Genomic DNA, 22,758 nt, shown 5'->3' on the forward strand with positions numbered 1-22,758 from the left:
TTATCCTTATTTGCGTGACTAATACCACTGGGAGACAGAGGCCAGAGACATGGAGATGAATAAAACAAAATACCTCTATTTAAGGAGCAGAGTATTAAAGAGGTCAGTAGAGCTGCTCTTGAGCTCAGGTGGCCTAGAGCTGTTACTAGGGCCACATCGGGCATCATGACCCTGTCCAGGTGGCATTTTAATCCACAGTTTCAAGTTCCTTTCCCAATGAACCTCTTTAACTGTATATGAGAAATAATTAACTAACTCTGGTGTTTTTCCTTTTAATTGGTCTTAACCATCTTCTGATACAGAGGTCAATAAATACTTAATACTTAGAGGCAACCAGAGAAGGAATACCTTGGCTAATCCCAAACTGGGTAGTCACTTCCTGAAAATCTTGAGTTTCTTGTGTTACTATTTGACCAGTGTTAGTGTTTGACTCCAATGCCATCTTTGTTTTAAAAGGATAAAATTTCCTATTATAAATGGCACTTTTACAACAAACTAACATAGTCATGGTAAAAATAAAAATCAAAAAACAATTATTAAAAACACGATGGGTGAGGGGCCAGCCTGGTGGCATAGTGGTTTAGTTTATGTGCTCTGCTTCAGTGGCCCAGGGTTTGTGGATTCAGATCCTGGGCATGGATCTATGCACTGCTCATCAAGCCATGCTGTGGCGGTGTCCCACATACAAAATAGAGGAGGTCTGGCCCAGATGTTAGCTCAGGGCTAATCTTCCTCACTAAATAAATAAACACAATGGGTGAGATTTTCAGCAGAGGAAATAAAAGAATATCGGAGCTGGAAAGAACATTAATAGACATTAATTCACCACCATTTTTAACAAATGAAGAGACGTGGGGACAAAGCAGTTAAGAGACTTGCCCCAAGTCTCACAGCTACATGGGACAGACGGCAGTAGCTAAGTTTTCAGTGGACATACAGGGAATTGGCAAGCTCTGAAAAAAAACAGTATTTCTGGAAATAAACAAGGGTGTCTCTGGCATCAAAAGAAACAATTACACTTTCAGGTGTCCATTCATCCATCCATCCATCCGTCCAACCCCTTAAATGTTTCGTGAGCAGCAGCCACACACCAAGTATATGGTGGAGAAAGAAGAGTGAACAAAAAACACACAATCCTGCCATCGCAATACTGTGGGATTCAGACAGGAAGGAGACATCGCAAGGTACCCCAACAGAGTCATGGGAAGAGAAGCATGAGGTGCTTGGGAGGCAACCAGAAGTGACACCAGACTTGGGGTTAGATAGATTCTCTACAGCTGTCATGATCCAAATCCTCGAGAATGCCGCTTACCATTAACTCCAACAGCTGGATAACAGAAAGATGTGCTTGGGAAAAACCTGTGGCTACTTAAGGATTTTTTTTTTTTGAGGAAGATTAGCCCTGAGCTAACATCTGCTGCCAATCCTCCTCTTTTTCCTGAGGAAAACTGGCCCTGAGCTCACATCTGTGCCCATCTTCCTCTACTTTTCATGTGGGACGCCTACCACGCATGGCTTTTTTGCCAAGTGGTGCCATGTCCGCACCCGGGATCTGAACTGGCGAATCCCACACCGCCGAAGTGGAACATGCGCAATTAAATGCTGCGCCACTGGGCCGGCCCCTTGAGGATCTTCAAAAGTATCATTATAACTAAACTGTGGGAGAGAGGAAAGGTGTTTTTTCCGAATGTCCTCACACTCTAACTTTCTGAAGTCCAATACAACAGTTAACAACAGATTTCAAGTGCAATTACTGTTTATCTGATTTAATTTTACTTTTCCCCCCACTTTCTTGCTGCTTCAAAATAGGCAAAGAGATCACCTTTTTCATCTAAAATTTCTCTTATTTGGGGGTTTATGAGCTGGGTTTCCACTAGAAATGCAATTTTCAAAGTCCAAAGCAGTAATGGGATTTAAAAGACCATGCATGTCGAGAGCAGGCAATCACATCCTGGTACCCTTGCTAACCCCGAGGGGAGTCTCGAGACTCAGGCTCTGTGAAAAACGTCTCCAATATCTGTACTTCTTTTCCTTTCACTTGACTGTAAATTTCAAGGAATGATTAACTCCACTTATTAAAAACCAAAAGGGAACCACCGCCTCAGGAGAAAAATACCTTCTAGGTGTTTGTTTAAAACAAATTCCACTTTCCCTGGAAAGGCGATGCATTTATCTTAAAAAGCATTTGTTCATCTCTGAAGCTCTGTTTTAAGCACTCGCTTCCATTCACCTCACCTGGCTAGATGTCCTGACCTGAGCTTGATCATTCCTCATCTCTACTGACTTGTGAAATCCAGAGGAAATGAAGATAAGCTATTTATAGGACCATTTTAATTAAAAAAGCTTGTGACCCAGAGAATGGGTCTGACAGATAATACCATTGGCTGTAGAGTGGAGTCCACAGCCAACTGCCGCCTCATCACGAAATCGGCCTTTGAGGGCAGGAATTAAAAATGGGCAGCACTGGGGCCGGCCCCGTGGCCGAGTGGTTAAGTTCGTGCACTCTGCTGCGGCAGCCCAGGGTTTCGCCGGTTTGGATCCTGGGTGCCGACTGAGCATCACTCATCTAAGCCACGCTGTGGTGGTGCCCCACATAGCACAGCTGGAAGGACCTGCAACTAGAATATACAACTATGTACTGGGGGGCTTTGGGGAGAAGAAGAAAAAGAAAAAGAGATTGACGACAGATGTTAGCTCAGGTGCCAATCTTTGAAAAAACAAAAGAGGGCAGCATGCAGCTTGGGCTCTTCTCCAAGGCTCAAAAGCCTTTTCAGTGGAGTGGAAAGAAAATGGGCCTTGGGGAAGTGAGAAAACAGCATCAGCATGTCCACTTTTTACATGCTGTAATTACCCAACATGGTTTGACCTCAAGGAAGGGAAAGTGAAAAGTAGATGTGAAAAAGGAACCCCTGACTGTAACTGACTGTCTTGGGCCAACCGATAGGCCTGGAAAACATTTCTTATAGTTCAAGTTGCAGGAACTGGGAGGGCAAATGGACATGGGCTTCACACAGCAATCCTCAAACTTCTTGGTTTTAGGAATGCTTTGCAGTCTAAAACTTACTGAGGATCCCAAAGAGCTTCGTTGATGTGGCTTACATCTCTCTCAATATTTACCGCAATAGAAATGAAGCTGAGAAATTTTAAAAATATTTATTTAAAATAATAATAATCTCAAACATAACCTATTTATATGAAAAATAGCTACATTTTTTCAAAGCAAAAACAAATTAGAGAGAAGAGTGGCATTATTTTATATTTTTGCAAATTTCTTTAATGTCTGGCTTCATAGAAGACAGCTGGATTCTCATATCTACTTTGGTGCTAATCTGTTTTTACATTTTTTAGTTGAAGTATGTGAAGAAAACCTGGTCTCACACAGACATTTAGTTGGAAAAGGGGAGAATATTTTAACAGTCTTTTCATAATTGTGGAAACATCATGTAGCCTCTAAAAAACTACTGACCACTCATGAAAGGCAAATTACTTGTTAGTAGTATTCCAAAACTGAACAGACTTTCTTGGATCTCAGGGGTCCTCAGTCAACACTTAATGGATGGCCTGTAAATGTGTACTTGCTGTATGGAAGGGGGAGGGTGTGGTATTCCACAGTCGTGAAGGACCTACAGAGATGGGGATGGAAAGTTGTGCTTGTGCCCTGACTTCACGGTCATGCATCCCAACTACCTTCTAGAAGGACTTCTACTCTGGTCAATGATATGAGCACAGAGAGTCATAAGGTATCTCCCATTAGCCAAATGACTTTATTTACTATTACAAACCTGGGAAGTTTAGGACCAATGAATGTTTAAACTCCCATCAATGACTTCTCTAAGAAACCCTTCAAGACACAGAGCTCAAAACATAAAGCAGGGATGCCTGCTTTCTCATTCTCTCCTTTTCTTTTCTTTTCTTTTCTTTGGTGAGGGAGATTGGCCCTGAGCTAAGCTCTGTTGCCAATCTTCCTCTTTTTGCTTGAGGAAGATTGTTGCTGAGCTAAAGTCTGTGCCAATCTTCCTCTATTTTGTATGCAGGATGCCACCACAGCATGGCTTGATGAGCAGTGCATAGGTCCATGCCTGGGATCCGAACCTGCAAACCCCAGGCCACCAAAGCAGAGCACATGAATTTAACCACTATGCCAGTGGGCTGGCCCCATAGCTTTTATTTTCTGCACAAAACAGTTCTTCCCACATCAGTCATCAATACGGACGTTTACGAGAAACGTGATGTTTAATTCTCTTTCTCATTCAACTGAAATGAATCAATTAACTTGGCATTCCTCCTCACCAAGGAAATGTTAGGTATTTCTAATTCTGCATTTTCTCATCACCCAGCAGACTGTGATCAACACTACACTGTGACAATTTAAATAAGAGAGAAATAATCACTTTAGGAGGAAATGCCAAGAATCATAAAATAAAAATTAAAGAGGAAGTATGACAAAAGTAAGCAATCACAGGTGTATAACAACACTGTCAGGCAGCCAGGAAAAGAGGGGAGAGAACCCACATTTGCATAGACTGGCAAACTCTTCCACCTTCCAACTCTTCTCATGTCATTTCATCCTCATTCTCTGCACTTCCAGAAATAAGACTTTCTTGCTATTACAGGAAGGGATCACACTGTTCCCTCCCCCAGAGTCCTCAACACAGTCTATTTCTTCTAGCCAGAAAGGGTTTCCCAATCATTTTTACCTTGTTGATATCTGTAAATTCTTCAGGGATCAGATTAAATAGCACTCTGCCTACTGCCCCTGCTTAACACACGCCCCTCCCCACTTTAGGTTAGGTCCCTATAACATTCGCACTGGAGCTTTCTCTTTGCCCATTTGTCACAATTGCGTTAGATATTGAGGAGATGGCTGGAATTCTTTGCTTAGGGGTAGCCTTTCCTCCAAGACTCTTACCTCCATGAGAATAAGACCTACACCTTGCTACTTCAACAATTTCTAATGCTTGGGGATACCTATGGATTCATTTACTTGAAGTCCTAAATCTATCTTTCCAGCCCTGATCTCTCTCACTGCCATCTGCACACATGCTATTTCCATGTAAATGTTCCACTAACATTCAAGACTTAAAGGTTCTACACTGCTGGTGGCAGAGCACATTTGTGCCACTCTTTTGGAAAGCAATTTTGTAATTTATCTCAAGAGTCGTGAAATATGCTAATGCTCTTTGATATGGGAATTCTGCTTATGGGAATCCAGCATTAGGAAATGATTCAAAATCTTGTTCTAAAAAAGCCATAAGGAAAAGAAATGTCCACTGCCACATACACACAAAAAAACCCAAATGACCAAAAGTTGGGTTATTACTATGTAAATTACAATGCATCATTTTCATAAACTAATAAACAGCCATTAAAATGCTATTTATGAAGGCCATTTAGCACCATGAAAATGCATATAATATTATGTATAGTTTAATGGCAAGTGAAAAAGAGAAGGATACAAACTATATGTGAATGTTAAGTATGAAAAAAACCCACTAACTTGAAAAATATATGCACCCCCATGTTCAGTACAGCATTATTTACAATAGCCAAGACATGGACACAACCTAAGTGCCCATCAATGGATGAATGGATAAAGAAAATGTAGTATAAAGAAAATAGTGGAATATTATTCACCCACAAAAAGAAAGAAATCTTGTCATTTGCAACATGGATGGACCTTGAGGGCATTATGCTAAGTGAAATAAGTCAGACAGAGAAGGACAAATACTGTATGATCTCACTCATATGTGAAGTAAATTTTTAAAAAAATGCAAAACAAGTTCATAGATACAGAGAATAGATTGGTGGCTGTCAGAGGCAGGGGGTAGGTGAAATGAGTGAAGGGGCTCAAAAGCTACAAGCTTCCAGTTATAAAATAAATAAGTCCTGGGGATCTAATGTGCAGCATGGTAACTATAGTTAATAATACTGTATTGGATATTTGAAAGTTGCTAAAAGAATAAGTCTTAGAATTTCTCATCACCAGAACAAAAAGATAATTTATATCTATGTACGGTGATGGATATTAACTAGACTTATTGTGATGATCATTTTGCAATATATATAAATATCAATTATTATGCTGTATCCTTGAAACTAACATAATGTTATATGTCAACTATACCTCAATTTAAAAAAGTATATTAAAAATACTTGCAGGATATTAAAAAAAGGATAATATTGTTGTTTCCAGATACTATGGGTGAAAGATGTATCTAATTTTCTCTGATTTTTTCCACACTTTCCATTACATTTTTGTTTTACTTGTAATTGAAAAAAAATGGTGGAACTGATTTCATTTCTTGCCTTCCTAAAATCTCGCTTCTCCCTGGCCTCCCCACGGCTGTCAGCGGCCATGTGTCTTCTCAGCCCTTTAGGCGTTCTGCTCTGGAGTTCTTAATTTTCTGTTTTTCTTTTCCTTTCAGCCTTCACATGCAGACAGTCCCTAAGTACAAAGGGATTCTTTTTCTGTAATAGAGTCTAATTATTCTCACTCTTTATTCCTGAAACAAAGCTCTCAACTACTCACACCAGAACGCATTTAAAAGCCTCCTCCAAAATACCCCACGTATTTCCACAAGATATTCTTCCTTACATGTTTTAAAACCCTTTCTTTGGACACTAACTTTGGCTTCCTATGATCTATCAACTTCAAACTTGGGCTCCACTGTGGGCCTTAACATGATCCACCACATAACGTCTTTTCAGCTTATTAACTTATTTTTCAAATTTCCGCTTCTCAAATTCTCCACTGTGCCCAAAGAGACGTACTTGCTGCCTTCAGGTTCCAGCAGAGGACGGAAGACAATGATTAATCCCAGAGAAATCCAAGGAGGGATCATTACACTCATGGTTCTACTGGCAGTGAGGACGGGAAATGGTGTCAGGAGACAGCAGCCTGCTTACAGTAAGTGCAGGGCACACCAAAGGAACCTTGTTTCCTTTTTTTTGATGGAATCTTAGAGCAGGGGAAGAATCTCAGCAGGAATCTGACAAAATGTCTCACAACATCCTTGTAGACAAGACAGAGAGGTGAGCCAGATGATAATGTAATTTGATAAATTAATCAAAAGTTGAATAACTGTACCTAAAGAGTCTTGGGTGAAATAGAGGCCAACCTGGAGAGAAGATTCTACAGGCAATGAAGGATTTTTTTACTGGTCGCTGATCTCTGCAACATTTTTTATCAAAAACATAAATGAGTAACTAAAGGCTATCCTTATTCATTTGCTAATTGAAATATCTGGAAAGGGTAGTTGACACAATGAATGGCAGAAAAAAAGACTTAAAAGTCCTAAAACACCTGAAATTTCAGACTGATACAAAGATACTGAAATTAAATACAGATAAAGATGAATCCTTTCATCCAGGTTTTAAAAACTTGCTTGCAAAATGGGTGAGACCTGGATTAAGAAACGTTCACAGTTTTTAGGGATTTCAGTTGACTGTATCTCCAATCTGAGCCAGAGCATCATGTGGATGATAAACTAATATTATTCATTTTAGAGTGTCAGGTAATAGATATATAGGGTCTCAAGCCAGGGAAGAGAGTATTTCTATTCTACCCTGAAATTACTGAAACTATAGTTCAAGAAGCCAGTTCAATTTGGGAGTCATATTCTCATAGAGAAAATCGACTATCCAGAGGCTATGCAAAGCAACAAGACCAGAAGGCAAGTATTTGGAAACCAGGGTAAATTAGAAACAAGTTGAAAGAAAAGAATTTGGCTTAGAAAAGTTTTTTAGAGAAGCGACAAGATAGTTGTGCTCATAAGCTGTGCTCAACAACCTCTCTGTTGGGCCAGGCCCAACAGGAGCAAATTACAGGACTGTGGATTTCAGCTCAGTATAGGAAAGAGTTTTCTTACATCAGATTGGCCCACAACCACAGTAAGCATGGGCCGAGCATGCACACAGATGACGGTACTGGAAGATGTTCTGTTAACTGAGGGGAGGGCTTCACAAGCATGTACAGACTGACCAAGGTTTGTAGAACATTGCTTTCACATATTCTGAGTATTTGAAATTCTGGAATGCTATTAAATAAGACTGGGCCACCAAGAAAGAAATGAACTCATTTGCACCAAAGAATGTGGAGCCAGGTGGATTTTTCTCTAACATTTCTCTCTCCCTTGCTTGTGCATCTGAAGCATTCTTTTAGTAAAGAATTCAAAACATGAAGATGTTGAAAGTCAGGGAGGGCAGGCAATCCTCCGTTGCAGCTGCTCTCTCTCTCTCTCTGATGTTAAAATCAATTGCCTAAAGGAGCAGAAGAAAGAACCTTTCAATCTTTCAATTACATTCCTAGGCTCATGGCATCTTACATTCAAAGCTGGAGCAGGAAAGGCTGGCAAAAGACGTGACCTTTGTATATAAGAAAGGATCACGGTTGTAGCCATAATTTGCTTTCTTAAAAATTGTTTGTAACTTCAATTGTGGGACACGCAATCACTTTACATCAACTTGCCAATGTGGCTCACAAAAATTAAATTTATCACATAATTGATTTTAAATTAGGCATCTGCCACTTCTTAAACATAACTGAGGAAAAAGTACGTATGTTGACCTTTTAAATCTTCTATCTTCTGTAAAATTTGTTAATAGTAAGATGCTGCAGAATGGACTAAAGTAAATTTCAAGGTCACTGAACATCTCAATCTTTTTTAAAATAGTAACTTTTCATGAACTTGGAGTTCATCAATTTAGAAAAGGAATATAAATAAAACTTTCGGCTATTTATTAAGGCAAATCACTTTTCATAATATTAATGAATTAATACTTCGTATAGAAACAATAGCAGTAATTACAGTGGAGCCTTAAGTTATTTATTAAGATATTCATTAGCACTTAGTTGATGTTAAAGGAGATAGTTTTAAACACTCTTAAAATGTCACAGCCATAAGATACAGTGACGATAATTTAGAATATTTATCAATTTTCAGATTTGGAAACTGAGGCCAAGAGAGGTAAGGTACGCTTTGCTCAAGTCTGCATATCAGGTTACTATAAAGTGAAGTCTAGAAATGGGTCTCCCAGTTCACATCAAATGCTCTTAACAGCACAGCACAGGGTAACTGAATCCCAAAGTAACTTGAGCCAAGAGATGCTGTATGAATGCCTGCATTCTACAGTGAACTAGCTAAACTCTAGAGACGGAATAGGTATACAAAGAAGACACTGCTTTTCTTCAAGAAACTTGCAGTCTTGCAAGAAAAATAAACCTGAAAACTATTTAAATTATAGTTTGAGATACAAATTCAAGAAATAAAAATATATGATTAATTTGCGAGCTGATGCGTGTTCACAAAAATGTTCTAGGAGCTCTTAAGAAATATAACTCAGCATGAGCTGGGGAGGTGGAAGAATGTTGGGGGATGAAGTGGAAGTTGAATTGGATCTTGAAAAATGGGGAGGATTTGGAGAGGGAGAAAGAAAAGATGGCATTCCAGGAAGATGGAACTGTGTGAATATCTGTAAAGAGCTCCTAAAAAACAACATGCTGCATTATCACTGCTATTAGGTGAGTGATACTGTCATTTACCTGAAGGGTAATTTTCATCAAGAAGAGCAATTTAATGTTTATTATCTGTCCTGGTGAGTTGTGAAAAAAAGATACGAATGGGAACTATTAACACAATGCTTTATTTATTTATTCACCTACTTATACCTCCTTATTCCACAAAGAAATTGAAGCAGCTTTCAAAAACAGAGAACATAAATTGAATAAAATAATTTATTAAGGAAAATGATAAACCCAGGAGTAAAAACAGCACACGCAGAAAAGCAGACTACAGAGTCCAGATGGTTGCCGGGTGGAGGTGGGGTGGAAATAGAGTTGATCTTTCTAGCATTTGCAAGATTTTTCATGGATTAGATTAAAAATTAAACAAAAATCTTATAATTCAGGAGAAGCCTAGCCTTTCCTAATACTGAGGTAGGAGAGAAATTTCTCCCTCGAGCCCTCATAAAGAAACCACAGAATGATACAGTAGGTGCTGGCCTCGACCCCATCCCTGACCCTATGGTTATGAGTAACCTCAGCCATCTCACATGGCTGTTCCTCATACTGTTCCTCAGTGTAGGACAAGAGCATCATGCTGAGGCACAGTTCAGTTACAAAATAGTGTGGCCCACGTCCCCAGCCCTACTTATAATGGAAGAGTAAAATTTAGAATAGGTACCGATTTGGAGGGACTACATGTTATTCAGTTCATATTAATTCATTTATTCATTCAAAATGTGTTGGTTGCATACAATGTGGCAGGCATGGGGATATAGCCATGAATAAAAGACACAGCCATTCTCACGGTGTTAAATATTCTACTGGTGGGAGAAAGACCATAGACAAATAAATGTATGTCAGATGGTGATAAATGCTATGGGGAAAAATAAGGCACGGCAGGGTGACAGAGAATGTGGTGGGCAGTGAGAGGTAGCTATTTTGAAAGGATAATCACAGACAACCCATTTGATATGGTAACGTTTGGGCAGAAACCAGCATGAGATGAGGAAGGAAACCCAAAGATATACAGGAGAAAAGTGTCGCAGATGGAGGGAACAGTTAGTGCAAAGGCCCTGGGAGAGAAGCAAGCGTGAGAGGCTGCAAGACACCCCACCAAGCAGAGGGAGGGAGGGTGACAGGGTCTTCTTACAAAAATGAAGGAGCCAGGATGAAGTGAGACAGGGAATAATGATGGAGTTAGTCTGTTCTCCAGAAAGTCCTACTGTTGAAAGCGGCAAACAGCCATTGACGATTAAGTATCTAGGTACTAAAGTTTTTCCTTTTTGCAATTACTGATTATAGCTTTTAGCTGTTTAACCCACCCATGGTTAACTGTGCTGCTTAGGCAATATGCTGTCTGACTCCCACTAGGCTCCTATAACGTCTCCCTGGAGCCTGGGTCATCATGGTAACGGGTGTGTGAGCTGTTTTTCAGGAATTACAACTCCTTGTCCACTTCAGGCCAGTTGAGACCTCCAACTCATCAACTGTGCCCATGCAGATGTCCGATAGGCGACCTTTTGACGTCAAGAGGCTAAAAACTCCACCCTCAGACCATGCTAACGCCACCATTTTGTGAACATGGGTCCTATAAAGAGGCATGAAGTCTCACCATGCTTGCGCAGATCATCAATTACCTCACCTCTCCTCACCTCCAGTGACCTCTCTCCACATTTCAGACCACCTTGCCCCATATCCCATAAATATCCTTGAGTCCCTATTTTCAGGGAAGCTAATTTGAGGCTCATGCTCTTGGTTCCTCATGTGGCTGCCTTGTGAGTAAACTCTCTCTCTGCTGTAATCTCGTCGTCTTGGTGTTTGGCTTTCTGGGCTACGGGGAAAAATGAACCTAGTTCGGTAACACTGTATCTGCTTCAACACAAGCCAAAGGCAGCTGGGGCCTGCCAGCACACACTGTAGAACATGACCATCATCATCATTTTAGCTTCAACACTGTGCTAAAATATGCATGAAAATCACCCCCCTGTAGACATTGGCTTTTGTGTAAAGCCCACCTACACTATATGGAGACTATTAGAGCAAGACAACTAGGCATGTCATTTCTGACACTTAAAATATCCATAAAATGTCCTAATTTTGTTTCCTGTGAAACCTCCAAAGTTTTTCGAGTGCAAATTGCACTGCTCTGTACCTGACATGTGGTATCAAATCATCCGTCACATTTAAGCCCAATGAACGCTGCAGGGCATCTTTCAAAGGTGCTGAGTTTGATTCTAAAGACAACCTGGCAGCTGTAGGACAGCAGAATCTACAGTCTATCAAGGGCACTCACGTGTGTCCACAAAACCAGAGCATCAATTTAGACAAGACAACTTATATTGTTCCCCCATAACAGGGGACAGACATGCTTCCAGGACATTGGAAAGCGGTATCAAACCATTTAGACATAAGGGAAAAGAAGGCAGGGAAGCAAAATACCCCTGTTTCATACCATGAGAAATGTCATCTCTTGGGAGCCAGCTCAATGAGCCTCTTTGATCTTCTGACAAGAATTAAGACACAGGATCTATAAGATTACTGGTAATTGATTCCATATTGAGTTCAGAGATCTTTAGCAATTCCCCAGAAAAATAACGATAACTAAGTAGTAATAAACCCAGCAACTATGGTGTATTGTTCTTGACAGATTTTGTCCCAAAGTGATAGAGAATATACCAATGGCCCATAACGGACCACCTTTGTCTAAAGACCACCTACACTATATAGAGAACACCAACATGAGAAAACTAGGCTTGGAATTTCTGTCAAGAAGAAAACTGACAAAGAGATTAGTTGTCTAATATGAACTCACAAATTAAACCATCAGTATCAAAATCTGTGTAATATTAACTTACATGTTCAACAGTAATATTTTTAACAAATATTATGTGAAATTAAATAGAAACAAGTACCTGTTCAGCTAATAATGAAGCTAAGCTTGAATATGCGTCTGCAAACTCTGGACCATATTTAATGGAATCCTTCAGTAAGATGATAGCCTCTTCCTTTTTGTCTTGGGACCTGTAGATTTTAAGACGGGGGAAAAACCATCTTTTAATAACACTTTGTTTAAATCCTCTGATTAGACTTTAAAATCTCATTTCTTTTAGTAAAGATTAAATTCACTCCAGATTTTATTGCAAACGAATGAAACTAGACTGTCTCAAGGTGCTAACAGTTTTTCTGTCTCTGAATTCTCAGCAGAAAGAGATGTTAAGATGTAAATGATGCTGCAAGTTATTCACTGATTTTTCTGCCTTCTCCTTCCTGCTGTGCACTTTTTGAGAGTTTATGTAATATTTTACAAGTTTGTTAACCAGGAAGTATGACCCTCAGAGGAGCAATTTTGGGGGCACCAGCTGGGTGGCATAGGAGCCAGTTTACAGGATGTGGAAGATAATCTGAGCCTTAGTACTAATAGCTGCACCACCACAGGCTAGGCTCCTAACAGAGGTTGAGCCACCTGACAGGGACAAACCAGCCCAACAGCCCATATTAATCTTGACTTTCTATCTAAGAGAGATATTTTATACATAATTTATGAAATTAGAAAATATTGTGACTACTGGCTGGCAAAGAATGATCAGCTATTTTATCATCATATTTTTATTAAAAATTGGGGCTGGTTCTGTCTTCTTCACTTTAATCTTCTCCCAGTGATTATACTTCTGGTTCAAAGAAGACTCAGGGTCTGAAAGTTATTACCCTTATTTTGGGTGACAGTTCTCTTTTCTTTTAGTGCCATGGAGAAACACTGGATCATCATCCTGATATCACTATCTTTGAAGCCAAAAATCTACACAAGCAGTGATCAACTTTGCTACTAATACAATTTCACAAACACTGATCAAGTGCCAAGTGCTAGACGTTGTAACTGCCAAAAGAAGTGGAATGAGGAATAGAGCCCCCGGAACTACAGAGAGCACACAGCCAAAGTGTCCCCCCATCTTTCCCAGTGACCAACACTGAATTGTGTGCTTATATTTTTACTATTTAAGGGCAATAATCGTCTATTCAGCAATGAATATGTACCATATGCTCTGATAAATTTCCCCATAATATTAATTTAATTCTCTCAACAATCCCATGAAGCAGGTATTATTGTCCTATCATACCCATTTTTCTAATGTGAAAATTTCGATTCAGAAAAGTCAAGTGTATCATCATGTTCATATAACGAGTCTTGTGAGTCAAGACCCAGTGCTCTTCCATCACACCCATATGCTTATTCTAACTACTTAGAAATCCACCTCTTACGACCTTGCTGCTCAAAGTGTGATTAATGGACCAGTATCATCAACATCACCTAGGAGCTTGTTAGAAATGCAGAGTCTCAGGCCCCATCCAGATATAATGAATCAGACCCTGCATTTTAAGAAAATTCTCAGGTAAATTGTGCACATATTGAGATTTCAGCGGACCTGCTCCATGAATTATCAAAGGCAGCTGAGAGTAGCTTCTTCTCTAAAGCCCCTATGGCTTCAGTCTCTGTAGGACGAAGATCTACAGTGGGAAAAGTAATACTGACTCCACAAGCTTGAGTTCCAAGTGCTAGAAGCAGCATGTTACAAGGCGATTTTACCTAGAAGATGAGTCTCCAACACAGACGTTGAACAAAAAGTCATGTTTCCAGCACAGACATTGCATTTAGCTCTTCAACTGAGCAAACCACTATCATTTTCTATCACGTGTTAGCTATTTCCCACGGCAGCTGGCCGTCCATGCTATCCTTTCCTCACTGGGGTCTAGCTAACTCCTCCTGGGCTCCTCCTGATGCAGTCTTGCCCTCGATATCAAGGTGTACCACCTGTGTCCTTAAGTGGCTTGTCCTTGGGACATGGCTTTAAAGTTGGATGGTTGTAAGAAATGTGCATTACAGCTCTCTTCATGCTACTTTCTCGTTGATTCATTCATTTAGTCAACAAACATTTAAGGCGTGTCTGTAGGACTCTGCCGAAGTCCACTATGTTTATGAACTCTTGGGTTTCTATTCCAAAATACACCTTGAAGTAATTCTTCCACGGGCACATGTTTTAAAATAAAAACTAATATTTAATCCTGGTAATTTGACTATTGATTTCATGGTTAGCAGAACTCTTCCTCTAAGGATTTCATAAATCTTTATTAACATTAATTTGGAGATCCTCCCAAAATCCAAAGGAAAGTATGGACTTAGGAAATTAAGGCTGAAAATTAAGTGAGTCCCTCAGGACATAATTTAGCTTGGAGGTTTTTCAAAATCAGCAGAAAAAATCCCACAACAATTTGATAGTAAAGATTTAATGGTTTTCACCTGGCAAGACTTACAACAGATAGAATGGCAACTTAAAACTTTTATAGATGGAACTCAGCGAGATTAATTACCACTTAATACGGTCTATGAATCTAAATACTTGAGGTCGTCCGTTAACATTCATGTGACACAATGGAAAAGTCAGCATCAAAGTCATTCACAGGAAACTCGGATTCTTTACAAAAAACTGTATCTCTATTAGTCTCTTGAGGGACTGAGGGACACACTTTCAGAAAAACATCTCATCAGGCAATTTTGTTTAGTATATGAGTATTGCGAGATGCAAAGACTCGGGCAGAGACATCTCTTCTTGGCTCTACGCTCCTGGATGACTCTGTTGTTTCCCTGGGAGCCTCTGAGAGTCATCAGACACCAACAGGGGTTGGCACATGCCACGTTAATGGATATTTCTAAATGATTTTAGGAAAGCCAAAAAAATTGCCAAGTGGAAATCTTGTAGTTGTTTTTGTTTCTGAAAGGGAGAGGAACAGAAGGGAAGACGTACTTTTCTGTAGTCTCTTTTTTGCTCACTGTTTGGTGAGAGTTTATGAAATAGGTGTGGTTTTGACACAATAACTTACGGCAGACAGTTCATCTAAATGGAACCTTCCTTGGTCACACAGTGACGTGATCACCACATGAGACCCAAACTGCATTTCAACGTGTTTCTGAATTCAGTAGCATTCCTTCTCATATCTACATTATGACCCAGGTTTCTCTGCTAATTACCATATTTAAAAAGAATTCTATCGGATTAGTGCAGCCTGGAGTGCACCTGACTCAGTTGTTTGCTAACACCTAAGTTCACACCCTTAGTTCACAATCTTTTTCTAGTTTCCTCTGTCTTTTCCTTCTACTACGTACATACAGCTGAAAGACACTCTTTTTCTAGAGCAATGCTTTCAACACATTCCCTTATATAAAAATCTTCATCAACGCCCTACTGCCTACAGATAGACTCTCAGCTTAAAACCCTCTACAATATGGTTCTGACCTACATTCCAAACACACCAGGTACCCACTAGTCAGCCAGACTGGGTGCCCTTTGGCATCTATTCTACAGAACCTAAGAGATCACCTGCTCCACTGCTTCTCTGCCCCCGCTGTACCTTAAAATCATGTGGGGTGCTTTTAAAAAGACCGGAGCGTTCTGAGGTTGGGCCTCTTAATAGGGAGCTCTCCCTAGGAATATGACAGCCATCCAGATTTGAGAATTATGGATATAATCCAATCTCCTCGGTTTAGTTGTGGAAACTGTCTCAGGGAGCCCCAGTGATGTGTCCTGTTCCCAAGCAAAAGAGGAAGGCCTCACCCCAGATCTTATGCCTCTCAGCCTGGCATTCTTGCCCTGTCACTTCACAGAGGGCTTTCTCCTCCTCCCCACTCAACTTCTGCCTCCCCATGAAGCCTTTCCTGATTCCTCCAGCTCAGAGCATGATCCCCTCTTCAGAGTTCCTAAACATATAACAAAATCAGAAACCAAATATATGCTACCTTTCTGTTTTGATTTTTTTTTTTGGATCTCCGTAAGAAAAAAGATGGTAGAGGAATCGCTGTTAGAAGCCCCGTTCTGGCCTCCAAAGGGGCAGCTGCCCTTTGTTCTTGAGCTTAACATTCTGTGGAGTAACTGGGCCCAAGCTTACTTCTCTTCTCCAAGGCTCTGGCATCGCACATGAAGGCCCCTCCACCACTGCCTCCTACGGGAGGGTGACAGTCTGTCTATCACTGAATGCGACATGCGGGCAAGTTTTTAAAGCTTCACGTTTTGCAATAGTTATTGGCTGAACATTTACTCTCTGCTAAGGACAGACTAAGTGATTCATTTGCATTATTTTAATTATTAAGCACTATAAAGTAGGCATAATCATCTCCATTTCAAAGATTTAGATAACAATACTAGCAACCACCACACCAACAAAAATCAAAAACTGAGATTTGGAGAGCTCAAGAGATTTGCCCCCAGCACACAGATACGACAACACCAGGATTCTAATTTAGAACTTCAGATCTAGCCAGTTCCATCCATAGGCCATGCTCGGCAGCCCTGAATCCACTCTCTTATATGTTATGCACCCTGTCTGTGACCATTACTAGGTTTTAAGCTCCTTCATAGGCAGGACTCATGTTTCAGTAATCTTACTTCTCTTATCCCAGAGACTAGTACAGTGACCTGCAAATAGTAGAAATGCAATAACTGCTGCATAATTTTTTAAAAAAAACTACGGGTTCACTATCTTCTTTATTCCTAGATCTTTGTAAACCTTCTTAAATAAGCTTTTCCATATTGTAATAAAATTTGACAGGGAGGGCAAAATAATTATCTATTTAATGTCTCTGTTTTTACAGCTCTTTCAAAATTATAGAAGTGATCTCAAGGAAGACAGAAGCATCCCAAGTCTTGGAGTCATAAGGAAATTCAAGTAGAATTTCCATTTATTGAGCACTTATTTATCAGGCACTGCTAAACAGCTTCTCTACCTTACACTACACCATAGTTAAAAGCACAGACTCAAAACCAGGACTGGATTCTGACTCTACCTCTGCCATTTATGAGCTGTGTCTCCTTAGACAAATTATCTGACCTCCCTGTGTCTCTGGCACTCAGCAGGTGTGTTTCCTTAGACAAATTATCTGACCTCCCCGTGTCTCTGGCACGCAGTAGGTGTGTCTCCCTTAGACAAATCATCTGACTTCCCCGTGTCTCTGGCACACAGTAGGTGTGTCTCCTTAGACAAATTATCTGACCTCCCCGTGTCTCTGGCACACAGCAGGTATGTTTCCTTAGACAAATTATCTGACCTCCCCGTGTCTCTGGCACACAGCAGGTGTGTCTCCCTTAGACAAATCATCTGACTTCCCCATGTCTCTGGCACACAGTAGGTGTGTCTCCTTAGACAAATTATATGACCTCCCTGTGTCTCTGGCACACAGTAGGTACTATATATATTTTGGCTTTTATTAGCTTGTGTAATGTTTATAAAACCACCCATTAAAACCTATATCCCCCCTCAAGCTGAGGAGGCCCAAATGGCAGACTGAAAGCTCAGAAGCCACTCTGCTGACATTAGAGCCACACAAAGGAGCGGACACAAAGGAGCAGGTCTGCATTTTCTACGGGTGATTGCTACAGGTGAATATTTAGGCAAGAAAGAATCAGGAGCAATTTTGAGCCTCTCCTTCAGCCAAGCCAGGGAAGCTTCTCAGAAAGGTTTAAGCAGTTATTTCCATGCAAAAAGGTATAACAAGAGACGCAGAAAATTTCAAATAGACATTATGAAATTCCTTAATAATGGGAATTACCCACGCACTCTGATTGTTCAGATCACCTCTGGGCCAGCATTAGACAGCATTAAAACTTCCTAATGCATTCATTTTGGCTCTATAATAAGCAATTTAGGAAAATCAGGAGCCTATTATCAATGTAAGCCCCATCTATAGAGGACTATTCTGTTAGCCATTTAGACTGCATTGACAGGTCAATTCAAAAGGGGAAAAATATGAAATAACATTTTCCTCTGAATTCACCAGGCATGTAATACAGGTATACAGGTAATCAAGTCTGCAGGTTGTTTCTCCGAATTACATAGAAAAAGCTTGAATTAAGTAGCTCATAATTGGTGAAAAAAATTGATAAAACCAAAGCTCAGTACATACACTATTAATTAACCTCGGGCACACCCTCAGTTGGAGTCACAGAAGGCACACTCTGAATCCCTCTGGAAGCTGATGTCATGCTAAGGACACTGAGGACTGGCAGAGCCTCTGTTAGGGGGTTCAACTGGCACTGAAGGGACTATTAGGGATCCCTGGAGAGGTGAGAGATGCAGGTAAGAACAAAATCACTCCAGGGTTAGGTAATATGTGTTGCCCCTCAGCATCCTGAACGTCCTTATCTGCCACCAGCTGATGACTGACGATCCTCCACGACTTAAAATGCTCTGTCTTCACTTTTCTCTTAGATCAACAGTTCTCAAATTTTAGTGCTTAAGAACTATTAAGTGTTTGGTAAAATACAGGATCCCAGGCCTCAAAAGATTCAGTAGGTCTGGGGTAGGGCCAGGAATCAATATTCTTTTTTATTTTATTTAATTAATTTTTTGTGGAAGATTAGCCCTGAGCTAACATCTACTGCCAATCCTCCTCTTTTTGCTGAGGAAGATTAGCCCTGAGCTAACATCCATGCCCATCTTCCTCTACTTTATATGTGGGACGCCTACCACAGCATGGCTTGCCAAGAGGTGCCATGTCCGCACCCGGGATCTGAAGCAGCGAACCCCGGGCCACCGAAGCCGGACATGCACACTTAACTGCTGCGCCACCGGGCCGGCCCCCCAATATTCTTAATAAGCCTCTAAGGCGATTCTGTTGCTGGTGGTCTTCAGCCTATTCTTTAAGAAACTCTGCCCCATTTACTATCTGGGATTTGCCTGGTCAATTGATCCTTGAGGTAAGACTAAATATAACAGAGTGTGGAAACCTAAATAAAAAGAGAAAGAAGACTTGCTGGAGTAATCCAAACCAAAGAGAAAGGTCACAGCGGCCGGGTGATTTGCCTGGACGATCAACACCTCTGGGTGCTGCGTGATGTGGGGAGGCTGGAGTAGGGGTGCGTGGAGGGGGACGCTGGGGAACTGCAATTGGAAGAGGCAGTTTTCTCTCTCACAGAAGCTCCGTTGCAAACGTCCTCTATTGTGCTTCTAAGTCCTAGCTCCTGGGATGCCATATAGGCATCAGAACATGAATAAAAATCTCCTAATATTCTGCAAGCACAACTCCACTCTCTTAAGTTTCCCCCAGGAACTTCCAAAAGGCTAAAATTCCTGAGAAGGGATTCCTGGGACCAATAACATCTTCATCATTGATTTCATAGGAGAAACGTTAAGTAGAAACTAGATCTTGTTCACAATGTGCAAATTTTGCCGTTAAATATTTGTAGTTTCACAGGGAATTTTCCCTTTGGTTATACAGCAGTGGGACTGTTTTTCTTGTGTGTTAAGTAACAACATTTGCATCATCTCACTTTCCTGGCTCTATCTCAATGACAGATCTTTAGCAAAAGCAAATAAGGCTTCGCCACATTTTCTTTTAGGAATTAAAGACCTGTGAAGTTTGTCAATTTACAAAACTTTTTGGATTGCTGTCTAAAAATCTCATGACACATTTAAACTGAAAGCAGATGCTTGCGTTAAAAACGTATTGACATTTTGGGAGAATTTAGGAAATGCCATAACAAAAATACATGGATTTGGCAATCCACTTGGCAGCAGTGAAATTTCCTATTAAACACAGCGTGAACCTGGAGTGTCGGGCAGCTCTATTCCTATTCCTTTGTTGGGGGATTTTGTTGCTGTTGGATCCAAAAATGATGTCTCTCATAGAGGAAAAAGATAATGTGGTTTTTTGCAGTGGGGAGGGGGGTGCTCAGAGACCTTACCAGCTCTTCTGAAAAACTGAATTGTGAAAGGCAAATGTCTGACTGAGATGATCTTTTCAGTGCACACATTTTTCTGTGGCTCTACTATCTTTAGTAGTAGAAGGAAAATAAGAAAATTGGATCCTATTCTGCGTAGCCTCCTTTATGTTCAAGTTTACCGAATACATTTCTGGGTGATGCGATAGAAATACAGCACCTAGTTTGTTGGCATTCATCCTAGTTTTTCTGCTTGACTTTTTACAGAAGCCACACAGAACTGTCTGGAGGACAGATTCATATTATTCAGTGGTGAAGAATGAGCTTTTTTCCCAACCCCAGAATCACAGTCAGTATAGTCAGCATTAAGAGAGCAGGTTGCCTGCACGCCCCATGGTGGGGCTGCAGTATCAGATTCAGGTCACTGCGGTAACAATGGAGGCAGCTGGGGCGCCCACCCTAGGTGGTGTGAGTGGTCAGGCTTTGGTTGCCTTTAACACCTCTCCCCCAGCTGAAAACAGGAATGGAATGATGGAAAGTGCTGATGCTGTCTAGTCACAGAGCGGCAGAGATGGAGACACGGCTCACACAAAGACCTCACACAGGGGCTGGCACAGAGTAAGCCCTGAGGAAATGTTCGTGTGGAGTCCCCTCCTCCTTCGCTCCTTTGGAACAGCTCTTGACGTCTTTATCATCAGCTCGGTGAGGTCACTGCCCTGAACCCGGGCAGTAGGGCGTTTGCCCCACAATGGCCTTGATCCTGCGCGTGTGGAGCCAGTTCTGTGCCACGAGTGCACGGAGGGGGTCTTGGAGGGCGGAAATAGTCCCAAGTCAGCATCACTTCAAAGCGCAGGTGAATATTTATGTTAAGCCCTTCCTCAGTTTGAAGGAAAGCAGGGAAACGATGCTCCCAGGTTGGGACACGGAGGGGAAGGCAGCTGAGAATAGCCTAATTTAGCCAGGATTCATCCATCCCATAGATAAAGGGCCACGTTGGTGATGCAGTTGAATGCATGTCACTGGTTTTAGGCTCAGGCTGACTGCTGTCTAAATCCTGGCTCTGCCCTCATCTGTGATATGACCTGGGTCAGATGCTCCACCTCCATGAGCCTCAGTGGCCAAATCTGTGAAATGTGCACATTAATCTCTGCCTCTCTAGGTTCCTCTAAGTGTGGAATAGACACACACCAACAGTGTGCTTGGCAGAGTGTCTGGCACATGGGACGGTGCAGTAAATGTTAGCTCTGCTCGCTCCTTCCCCACTCTCCAACTGGATTTCCATCTGGAATTTCTACCAGAAGCATCACTAGCTGATTTCTCAGCAAAGACAGGATGCTGTTCCAATGCAAGTATTGCCTCTAAAGAGAAAGGGGTTTTCAAGTTCCTTTCTGGTCTTCTACTTACATTTCAGTTAAGAGGTTAGAAACTTGGAGTCAGGTTAAAACCACAGATTCTCACAGCTAGCGACCATTACAGGATTACCCGGTCCCAGCTCTTATTCTGAAGAGGAGGAAACTGAGTCTCAAGGAGGTTGAGTATTGCCTGAAGCTCTTCAACTGCAGGAGTAGAAAATGCATTACCTAATTCTCATTCATCATTAATTTTAGACCAAGAAGTTGAGCTTCAAATTAGATGCAAGAAATTATGTTCCTGGGCTAGCAATAATAATAGCTAAAATGTATTTCATCCTCATTGGGGGCTGGGTCCTATGTTAAGTACTTACATGCATCCTCATGTTTAGTACTCATAAAGGACATAGTTAACAGTAGTATTTCCACTTTATAAGGCAGTAATTGAAGGCACTGCAAGATAAAATCGTTTCCCAAGGTCACACAATGCTAGGTGGTAGAGCTGAGATCCAAACTCACGAAGCTCTCCAGCTCCCAGTCCTGACGAGAGCACAGGAGAGATGGTTAGTGGGGCAGCATTATGTCACTGAGAGCGCGGCTCTGGAGGTCCCCCTTACAACTTCCTGCGGGTGATCCTCCCTCGCCCGTCAGTAATAGGGAGGGAGGGATGGCGTCCGCCCTCCACAAACCCTGAGTGGGCAGCTTCAGGAGACAGGAGGAAGCACTCTGCAATTTGTCATTCAAGTGTCAGTTACTATTGTTCTTTTCACTTGGAGGAGCAGAGGTGGCAGAATGGTTGGGGGCAGAGAGCCCCGCCATGCTGTTCAGCAGACAGGTGGCACAACATGGAAGCACCAGGCTGGGCCTGCTCGAGGAGAGGACAGGGGAGGGAGGTTGGCAGAGCTGGTAAGGAGTCACCAAGAATGGAAGGAGCTTTAAAAGCAAGCTTGACCTCCCCACATGCTTCCTGGGACAGATCCTGCAGGCATAGGCAAGCGCGGGCCAGAGTGACCCAGAGAACATGCATATTCCTCTTTCTGTCCTTTATAGTTCTCTTCCTGGCCTATAATGAGCATTTTTAGATTTGAAAGCCTTTTAATGATCTCTAACCACTTATATTCTAAATTTAGCCTCTGTGTCAAGGCAAAGTTGATCTACCGGGTTTAAGATAAAAAGTTGAGGTGCCTGGTCCCCTAAAGTAAGA

General features: G+C 41.3%; 1 protein-coding gene across 3 annotated transcripts in view; it reads right to left on the reverse strand.

Moving 5' to 3' along the window:
- TMTC1 (transmembrane O-mannosyltransferase targeting cadherins 1) overlaps positions 1–22,758 on the reverse strand; it is a 255,029-nt gene that overhangs the window by 17,581 nt on the left and 214,690 nt on the right. For all 3 annotated transcript variants that reach the window (XM_044775283.2, XM_044775282.2, XM_014843846.3), the window contains one exon: positions 12,415–12,523. In XM_044775283.2, coding sequence (XP_044631218.2) covers positions 12,415–12,523 — 109 coding nt within the window. The remainder of the gene's footprint in view (positions 1–12,414; positions 12,524–22,758) is intronic.

Source organism: Equus asinus, chromosome 22, assembly GCF_041296235.1.
Source record: "Equus asinus isolate D_3611 breed Donkey chromosome 22, EquAss-T2T_v2, whole genome shotgun sequence".
NCBI lineage: Eukaryota > Metazoa > Chordata > Mammalia > Perissodactyla > Equidae > Equus > Equus asinus.